The sequence below is a fragment of the Coturnix japonica genome, chromosome 25 (genome assembly GCF_001577835.2).
Source record: "Coturnix japonica isolate 7356 chromosome 25, Coturnix japonica 2.1, whole genome shotgun sequence".
Classification (NCBI taxonomy): domain Eukaryota; kingdom Metazoa; phylum Chordata; class Aves; order Galliformes; family Phasianidae; genus Coturnix; species Coturnix japonica.
Window position 1 is genome coordinate 1,047,910 of NC_029540.1, and position 9,883 is coordinate 1,057,792.

Below are 9,883 nucleotides of genomic sequence, written 5' to 3' on the forward strand. Positions count from 1 at the left end.
GCTCTGCAGAGGTCTCATATTCCTCAGTATTTCAGGAATTGAGCTGTATGCAGAGAGGGAAGATGTGGGAGCAGAACTCCCACTGAAGAGGGACTGTCAGAGTGCTGGAAAGAGCTGCCCAGACAGCTGGAGGTCTGTCCTTCACTGAACGTATTCCAGACCCACCAGGATGTTTTCTATGCTGACTGTTCCAGGGAACATGCTGTAGCAGTTGAGTTGGACTAGATGGTCCCCTGAGGTCTCATATAACCCCATCATTATGTTTCTGTGATTCCATAAACTGTTCTTTACAGTCCAAGACAACCCATTTCCCATTGAGGAATATGACTGGCCATCTCAACAAGGAAGGAACACAAAAAGACTGAGATTACAATGCAGCGTAAACTTTATTGAGTCTTAAGATAGAAATGAAGCGATGCATGATGGAAGGGATCTGGTCCAGACTGCTACAGGAGCAGCTGGCACACAGAAACTCCATCACCATGATGGGATTCAGGTGCTTGTCCCTCAGGAGACAAGAGGGATAAGAAGCAGGGCCATCTCAACTTGCTTCAGGATAAACTCAAGGCATGGGAGCTGTCCCATGGATGATGAGTAGAAAGTCCAAGATGAAGAAGACTTGATGGCAGCATTTTCAGGCAGTCAGGGTTGCATTCTGGCTTCCCTCCATGCTCTTCAGGAGTGTGCAAGTCTGCTTAGACCATCTGGAAACGCTTGCCAGCAGTTCCATCCTCAGTTCAGCATCAGGCTTTGAGCATCCTGGGCAATAGGCTCAAGGGATTCTACATCCTCCTTAGCAGGGCAGGCATCTCCTGCCAGAGAAGCGGCTGCCCAGGCCAGAGAGGCCAAAGCCACCAGAGGAGATGGGCACTCCCTCCTCACTCAGGATGCTGCCAACAGCAGCGGAGGTGCTGGAGCCCACAGCGGTGTTCTGGGGGAAGGAGCTGAGGATGGGTCCTGGCAGGGTCACCACCACGGGAGAGGGCTGGATCACCACGCGGGAGTCCTGGCACTGGCGCACACAGGGCTCGTTGCAGCTGTTGGCCAGGGGGGTCGGGCCACAGGGACGGCACAGATCGTAGCAGGACATGGCTGTGGGATGGAGGTGGACCTGGAGAGAGGACAGGAAAAACATAGGCAGTGTGAGAAGCAGCCTAGTTGTCTGCTCGCCTAGAGAAGAGGCACAGGCTGTGGAGCAGGGATAGGAAGTGCAGGGAGATAGAAAGACTTGGCAACCCAGATCTGCAAGAGCCCCAGAAGAGTCTGCCCAAGACCTCCCTCCTCCCCTAACACTGGCAACAGAACAGAGCTGGTGGGAGCAGCAACAAGGAGTAAAGCTCACACTAAGGTCTGCAAAGAGGCAAAGACTCAAAGGAGGCAAAGAGAGGAAGAGGACAAAAAGAGAAAGAGAAGAGAGAGGAGAAATCCACTGCAGCTCACCTTGTTCACCAAGGATGAGAAGGCAAGAGAAGTGGATGAAGGAGCCTGGTGCTGGACCGGCTTTTATACTGTTCTGGACCGCCCCAGGCCCATAGGCAAGCCATGCATATGTAGCTGTATTAGGGCAAGCCCATTTGTATGCAAAATAACACAATTATAGAAATTGATGCCTTATTTCGCTTCCCTACAACGCTCTGTCTCCATTTCCATTTCCCCATTCATGACATGCCCATTTTGCCACACAAGCTCTTTTCAAGTGACAGAATTAGAGGCCTAAGCATTTCTGAGGAAGGAACTCAAAAGCACAGGGAGAAGATGAAGGCAAGGGGATGAAGATGGCCAACACTCTCAGCTGGTGACAGTCTCTCATTTCCCTGCCACTTGCTTTAAAATTTTGATTTAATGTATAGTGCCCCATTTCCTTACAAGTATGGACTCAAAGGTCAAACTCCTGGCAATGCTTATCTGCAAAGACCAACACAACTTCCATTCAGCCATTTATGCACTTAGGCTGCCTTAGCCATGAGCAGTCTAATGAAGGCTGTTCTGCTTTTTGCCTGTAGCTGTTCTATGACATCAAGCGCCGCTCTCAACAGACCTCAGATCTAGGGTAATATGGGTAGGTTGCAGATTGATTAGGTGAACTTGAAGGTCTTTTCCAAACAGAGCAATTCTATGATTCCATCATTCTAAGCCTCACTGTTGCCCCTCTCCCCTCTGTCTGCAGCTGAGAGAGGTCCCCTGATGCCACAGTAGGAACAGTTCACCATAAAGGACACTGCACTCTGATAAACATGCATTAGAAGACCAGTCCTTGTGAACTATGATGTCTGCCACAATCAAACACAAGGACAGAGCAGAAGTTGATCAGATCTCCATCAGCCTCATATCCATGTGTTGCATCCTGCCTTACCCTTACATCCTGACACAACAGCACACACCAACAAACACACAACATTTCCAGGATGCAAATAAACCCAACTAGATACAATTGAGATCTGGACATGCCAGTATGGGCAGCTGGGACAGCAGCAGCAATCAAGGTTGTTCCAAACCCATGTGCCAAATGAGCACATTAAGCTCTATGAAGTGTTGACCTGAGGCAGCAGGCACCCAGGGGCAATGACTGCCCAGCAGGCGATACCCAACAGACACACCTCAGGCTCCAGCCAGGCCACATCCTACAGCAGTGACAAAATGCCCTCCACAATTACAATGGGACTTCACCAGGCACAGGCAACTCTGTAATCATGGAGACACAACCAAATGTCTCGTTTAGGAAGATGAAGACAACGGAAGTCAGGAACCTCCATGTCTGCAGCATGTTGGATCTGTGCACATATGAGCAGTGGCTCTGCAGAGGTCTCATATTTCTCAGTATTTCTGAAATCGAGCTGTAGGCACAGAGGGAAGATGTGGGAGCAGAACTAACACTGAAGTGGGACTGTCAGAGTGCTGGAAAGAGCTGCCCAGACAGCTGGTGGTCTGTCCTTCACTGAACGTATTCCAGACCCACCAGGATGTTTTCTATGCTGACTGTTCCAGGGAACATGCTTTAGCAGGGGAGTTGGACTAGATGGTCCCCAAAGATCCCTTAAGACCCCATCATTTTGTTTCTGTGGTTCCATGAACTGATCTCCATTTACACTCCAAGTCATCCCATTTCCCATTGAAGATGATGGTTGGGTGTCCCAACAGGGAAGGAACACAAAAAGACTGAGATTACAATGCAGCATAAACTTTATTGAGATTAAAGAAGAACTCAAAGTAGTGCATGATAGAAGTGACCTTGCCCATGCTTCTATTATGGAAGCTAGCACTCAGACACCCTAATACCACAATGGGATTCAGGTGCTTGTCCCTCAGGAGACAAGAGGGATAAGAAGCAGGGCCATCTCAACTTGCTTCAGGATGAACCCAAGTCACAGAACAGGAGGAAACAATATGTACTCATGATGATGAGCAGAAAGTAGGAGAAGAAGAAGACATCTGGTAGCAACATTTCCAGACAGTCAAGATGACACTGTGGCTTCCCTCCATGCTTTACAGGGGAGTAGAAGGGTGCTCAGCCCATCTGGAAATGCTTGCCAGCAGCTCGATCCTCAGTTCAGCATCAGGCTTTGGGCATCCTGGGCAATGGGCTCAAGGGATGAACACCTCATCCTTAGCAGGGCAGGTACCTCCTGCTAGAGAAACGGCTGCCCAGGCTAGAGATGCCAAAGCCACCAGAGGAGATGGGCACTCCCTCCTCACTCAGGATGCTGCCAACAGCAGCGGAGGTGGAGGATCCCACAGCGGTGTTCTGGGGGAAGGAGCTGAGGATGGGTCCTGGCAGGGTCACCACCACGGGAGAGGGCTGGATCACCACACGGGAGTCCTGGCACTGGCGCACACAGGACTCGTTGCAGCTGTTGGCCAGGGGGGTCGGGCCACAGGGACGGCACAGATCGTAGCAGGACATGGCTGTGGGATGGAGGTGGACCTGGAGAGACAGGAAAAACACAGGCAATGTGAGCTGCAACCAGGTGCCCTGTTTGCAAAGGGAGGAGGCACAGGCTGTGGAGCAGGGATAGACAGTGGCGGGAGATAGAAAGACTTAGCAACCCAGAGCCTTAAGAGCACCAGCAGAGTCTGCCCAAGACCTTCTCCCACCTCCCCCAACACTGGAAAGCAGAACAGAGCTGGTGGGAGCACCATCCAGGAGCAAGGCTCACACCATGGTCTGCACAGAGGCAACGACACAGTGGAAGCCAAGAGAGCAAGAGGAGAATCAGAGAAGAAAAGAGTGAGGAGAAATCCACTGCAGCTCACCTTGTTCACCAAGGATGAGAAGGCAAGAGAAGTGGATGAGGGAGCCTGGTGCTGGACTGGCTTTTATACTGGTCTACTCCACCCCAGGCACAGGGAATGCTTCGGATGCTAATGTTTTCAAATAGATCATCTTGCATGCAAAACACTGACCATTACAGAAAATAGTGTCTTTTTCAAGTTCTAGTGATGCTACCATTTTGTATCCCATTCCTTGTCACACCCATTCTATCATTCCCATTCCTCTCAAGTGACTGTACTGCAGTCCACAATATTTCCAGTGAAATGGACACGTAGGCACAAGCTGATGATAGAGCTGGAGATGATGACTTTCTCTTCACTCCAGGGAATTTCAGCCTGTGACTCTGGGGCCTTGATTTAACAAGGTTGGGATGACTGAGGTAATTCTTCTTCTAACCATGAAGCTTCAGGCTGGACTTCAGTGTCTCAAGGCCAGCATCGTCACTTTAACACTATGGTTACTCACATTCTGTTAAAAATCACCTTTCCAGTCAGGGCACTTCTGCTCTTGGGTTTTGGAATCTCTCTCCAATTAGCTATTGCTCTTGGCAGTTATGGGCCAGGCTCTTCTTTTGCAAGCTTGCTTCTCTCCTTCATACCTCCCTGTCCTAAGTAGCATAGTTCCAAGAATAGGGAATGTAGATGGTTGTACTCCAATGTCTCTTTGATGGTGACCTATGATAAACCCAATGACAAAAGCAAATGAAGGCAATTGCTACAAGTCCCTCCATCTGCCCATGTCTTTGACACAATTCATGCTTTGGCCATCCAGACTGATGGCCCAGTGGGTACAACCAAATACTTGGTAGGATTTTTACCAGTCACCCTATCCCATTCAGGAGCTCTGCAAGTCTTTTCAAAGACAGATGGATGATCAATGGCACCAGAGGTTCCCCTGGTACCACTGGAGTCAGGATCAGAGTGGCAGGAGCAAAGCAGGGGCTGTGGAGGACAAGAGTGTGGGAAGGAGGACTAAGACCAAAGTTGATGGTGAACCACTCCCTCAGTCTGTCCAGCTTGGGGCCAGTGAGGAGGGACAAAATGAACCCTGGTTTGGGACCTCCCCAGGCACAGTCAGCTCAGAAGCTGGACAGTAACTTTGGAGGAGCCCTGTGGGGATGCTCCAGATCCACTTCCCTTCAGGGCATGATGATATGCATATAAGGACGCCACAATATACTGTGCTTTTAACTATTGCTCCACCAGGGGTGACCATTCTCTTCCTCCTCCATTCCTGCACTCTGCAGTGTCTTCAGGAGTCATCACAGATGCTGCTCAGTTCCTCAGATGAGAGGATACCAGCTCTGTGTTTCCACCTCCCACTTGTAACCATTATATCCAGCCATGCTCAACACATACCTATAGTAACAAATCAAAGTAGGGCTCAGAATTCAACAGTGTTGGCCTCACTTTGACTTCTTTGGGACTCTCTCCACTTTGAGGGTTTGGCAGATGTGCTTGGAGGAGGGGTGGGCAAATGAATAGTCTTTAAGCTGCAACATCCAGTCAGAGCTTTGCCACTTTGAGCATTGGTGTCAGAAAAACACATTACAAAAATTAAAATGCTTGCTTCATCAGCTGAAATGCACTATGAAAACCTTTTTTCTTTATATATATAAGTTTGAGAGAGTACATGGACTCTCTTGGCATACCTTGCCTAACTACATACCTATTCTCATCTTCAGTTACCCTGCAGTGTTCAGCTGCCTTCAGGGTAACCTAACACTCTACATGGAAAGCAGGTCCAATTAGGACTATAAGCACCCAGTCTTTTCCAACCCAAAACATCACATCAAGCCCCTGACAGATGAACCACTCATCCCAACACAAAAGGAATACAAGGAGACTGAGATTACAATGCAGCATAAACTTTATTGAGTCGGAAGGTAGAAAAGAAGCAATGCATGATGGAAGGGATCTGGTCCAGGCTGCTATGGGGGCAGCTGGTACTCAGACACATTTCCACCAGAATGGGATGCAGGTCTTCCTCTCTCACACTGTGAGAGGGAGAAGAAGCAGGACCATCTCCACTTGCTTCAGGATAAACCCAATGCATAGGACAGCAGGATACAAGATGATCTTGTGATGTTGAGAAGAAAGTAGAAGAAGAAGACATCTGCTGGTCATATTCCCTGATTGTAATAGCTGGGAAAGGTGCTCAGCCCATCTGGAAATGTTGGCCAGCAGCTCTGTCCTCAGTTCAGCATCAGGCTTTGGGCATCCTGGGCAATGGGCTCAAGGGATTCCAGCTCATCCTTAGCAGGGCAGGTACCTCCTGCTAGAGAAACGGCTGCCCAGGCTAGAGATGCCAAAGCCACCAGAAGAGATGGGCACTCCCTCCTCACTCAGGATGCTGCCAACAAGCAGCAGAGGTGGAGGATCCCAACGGTGTTCTGGGGAGGAGCTGAGGATGGGTCCTGCAGGGTCACACCACGGGAGAGGGCGGATCACCACACGGGAGTCCTGGCACTGGCGCACACAGGGCTCGTTGCAGCTGTTGGCCAGGGGGGTCGGGCCACAGGGACGGCACAGATCGTAGCAGGACATGGCTGTGGGATGGAGGTGACCTGGAGAGACAGGAAAAACACAGGCAATGTGAGCTGCACCAGGTGCCCTGTTTGCAAAGGGAGGAGGCACAGGCTGTGCTAGCGGGACAGGCATTGGGGAGATAGAAAGACTTAGCAACCCAGATCCCCAAAAGCCCCAGCAGAGTCAGCCCAAGACCTTCTCCCACCTCCCCCAACAACTGGAAAGCAAAACAGAGCTGGTGGGAGCACCATCCAGGAGCAAGGCTCACACCATGGTCTGCACAGAGCAAGACACAGTGGAAGCCAAGAGAGCAAGAGGGGAATCAGAGAAGAAAAGAGAGGTGAGGAGAAATCCAGCTGGCATCTCACCTTGTTCACCAAGGAGGAGAAGGCAAGAGAAGTGGATGAGGGAGCCTAGTGCTGGACCGGCTTTTATACTGATCTGGACTGCCCCAGGCAGTGAGGCACTATTTGCACTTGTAATATGTTTACCAACAAGGTTATATTTTATGCTTGGCTTCCCAATTATGTAAATATTTTGGTTGTTTATTTTCCTTGCAACGCTTCCTTTTTATTTCCATTTTCATTACATTTCCATTCCCTCATGCAGTTTCCTTTCACGGTCCGATATTATAGGCCAGTATTTCCACTGGTAATTATGCTAAAATCAGGCCATTGTTTTTCAAGTCAGAATGTTGCCATGTTTTCAGGTGACATCAGCATTTTACCCTCCTGAGGTTCGCCTTTATGCTTTGTTGTTATGAATGTGTTTGTGTTGTTTGGGTTGGTTTTTTTTTCATTATAAACATACAATTAAAGAGCAGAACTGGCCGAACCTTTTGCTCTTAATTCCCCCAAGGACTTCTAAGCTTTTTTAGGCATCATTTTTACAACAGGGAGAATGTGTCAGGTGTTACAAACTCCCTATGTGATATGTCAGTGCACTCTGTCAAGCTAGACTGTCTGCTTTGCCTTTTTACCTCCTTCAGCATTGCCCGGTGATCCCCCAAACACCAGACCATGCATCAGAAAAGAAGTATGTTGCTCTTCCAAGGTCAGTAATAGCTAAATTCTACTGATATCTTATAGAAAGCAAAGCATAACAAGAACTTTTTGTTTCTTTAGAACTCTTCCTTCTTTATTCCCCATGTCCCCATGCCTTGGATCCTTTTTTACCCCTATATCCTGACACAGCACACAGTGATAAACACCCAGCAACATTTCCAGGCTGTACATATATCCAACTAGAAACAAATGAGGTCTGGGAGTGACACCAAGGGACAGCAGCAGGAGTCAGGGCCATCCCAAGGACATCCCAAGGAGGACATCAAGCTCTATGCAGTGTTAGCCTGAGTCAGCAGGCAACCAGGGCGAGCAACTGCCCAGTGTGTGATACCCAACAGACACACCTCAGGCCCACAGTGAGGACAAAACACCCTCCACAATTAAAGTGGGACTCTACCAGACACAGAAAACTCTGTAATCATAGAAGCACAACCGAATTTCTCATTCAAGAAGATGAAAGGAGCTTCTAGGGCGACAGAATGTGTTCATGTAAGCAAATCTCTATTCAGAGTAAGTCCTTGGTGTGATTGCAATACAGCATCTCTGCATGAAGAAAAAGGATTTTATTTGTACTTTAAGGAATCTTAGTCCTCCTCCAACTTCATGGTAAGGGTGTTGTCTTCCATCCCTGGGTGTATATTTTGACATGACCTGTATCCAGTAAAAAGGCACAGAATGCCTTAAAGCATGAAGCAAAGTGGATTTTTACTGAGTCTCCCAAGCAGGGACACAAGGGCCTTATGAATTCTTGCTGAATATAAGTTAGAATAGTAGCCATCAAATACAATAGTATCCATCTGGCATAGAAATATACTTTTGTCAAGAGGATACAGCACAAGAGTGGACTCTCACTCTGCTTTAAACAGGACTACAGGGCCAGGAGATAAGGATTGCCCATGAAGTAGTAGAGGGAAGAACAGCAGGTTCTGAAGAGAGAACTCAAAATAGGAGCTATAATCTGCCATTAGAGAGATGCTATAGATGCCAGCTTATCTCTTTGACTCTTCTTGGACTCTGTACTTCGAGGGTTTTTCAGGTGCTCATGGAGGGATGGGAAGAAAAATATGCTTAGAATGGTAATATAGCATCAGAATAGAGTCAACCAGTTGGGCACTAGCCTCAAAACCATACAATCCAGCAATTCAAATGTTTGCATCAGCAACTGAAAGACAAGATCCAAACCTTGCTTGTTCTTTAAATGAAATTTAAAGGAGCATATGGAAACACTTGGAGGATATTGCCAACAATGTGCTTTACTCCGGCTCTCAACCAGTTCACCATGTCATCTCCAATGTCCATCTCCAATACTCAAGGCAGGAAGGAAGTCCAATTAGGACAACTGACCATTTTCAACAGCAGGGCATTACATTTTCCCCTATACAGCTTGAGTGAACATCCCAACAGGAAAGAAACGAGGAGACTGAGATAAGAATGCAACGTAAACTTTATTGAGTCTGAAGGTAGAAAATAAAGCAGTGCATGGTGGAATGCATCTGGTCCAGGCTGCTACAAGAGCAGGACCATCTCAACTTGCTTCAGGATGAACCCATTGTACAGAATAGCAGATAATATGGACTCATGACGATGAAAAGAAAGTGGAAAAAGAAAATAACATCAGAGGGCCATGTTTCCAGACAACACAGGCTTTGCAGCAGGGCAGGAGAGTGCTCAGCCCATCTGGAAACTCAGGCCTGCAGCTCCATCCTCAGTCCAGCTTCAGGCTTCCTGGGCAATGGGCTCACAGGACATCCATCTCATCCTTAGTAGGGCAGGCATCTCCTGCTAGAGAAGCGGCTGCCCAGGCCAGAGAAGCCAAAGCCACCAGAGGAGATGGGGACTCCCTCCTCACTCAGGATGCTGCCAACAGCAGCGGAGGTGGAGGATCCCACAGCGGTGTTCTGGGGGAAGGAGCTGAGGATGGGTCCCGGCAGGGTCACCACCACGGGAGATGGTTCAATCACCACGCGGGAGTCCTGGCACTGGCGCACACAGGGCTCGTTGCAGCTGTTGGCCAGGGGGGT

The 9,883-nt window shown here is 48.6% G+C and overlaps 3 protein-coding genes across 3 annotated transcripts; all 3 read right to left on the minus strand.

Moving 5' to 3' along the window:
• Positions 1 to 411: 411 nt before the first annotated feature.
• On the minus strand, positions 412 to 1,145 carry LOC107324451 (feather keratin 1). The gene has a single exon (XM_032449194.1). The coding sequence runs from the start codon at positions 1,133 to 1,135 to the stop codon at positions 794 to 796; it is 342 nt and encodes a 113-aa protein (XP_032305085.1). The 5' UTR covers positions 1,136 to 1,145; the 3' UTR covers positions 412 to 793.
• A 2,025-nt stretch (positions 1,146 to 3,170) lies between these two features.
• LOC107324453 (feather keratin 2-like) lies at positions 3,171 to 3,976 on the minus strand. The gene has a single exon (XM_032449197.1). It carries the CDS (start codon positions 3,899 to 3,901, stop codon positions 3,605 to 3,607), a length of 297 nt encoding a protein of 98 aa, XP_032305088.1. The 5' UTR covers positions 3,902 to 3,976; the 3' UTR covers positions 3,171 to 3,604.
• A 2,153-nt stretch (positions 3,977 to 6,129) lies between these two features.
• On the minus strand, positions 6,130 to 6,828 carry LOC107324449 (feather keratin 1-like). The gene has a single exon (XM_015884475.2). The coding sequence runs from the start codon at positions 6,814 to 6,816 to the stop codon at positions 6,526 to 6,528; it is 291 nt and encodes a 96-aa protein (XP_015739961.1). The 5' UTR covers positions 6,817 to 6,828; the 3' UTR covers positions 6,130 to 6,525.
• Between the last annotated feature and the right edge of the window lie 3,055 nt (positions 6,829 to 9,883).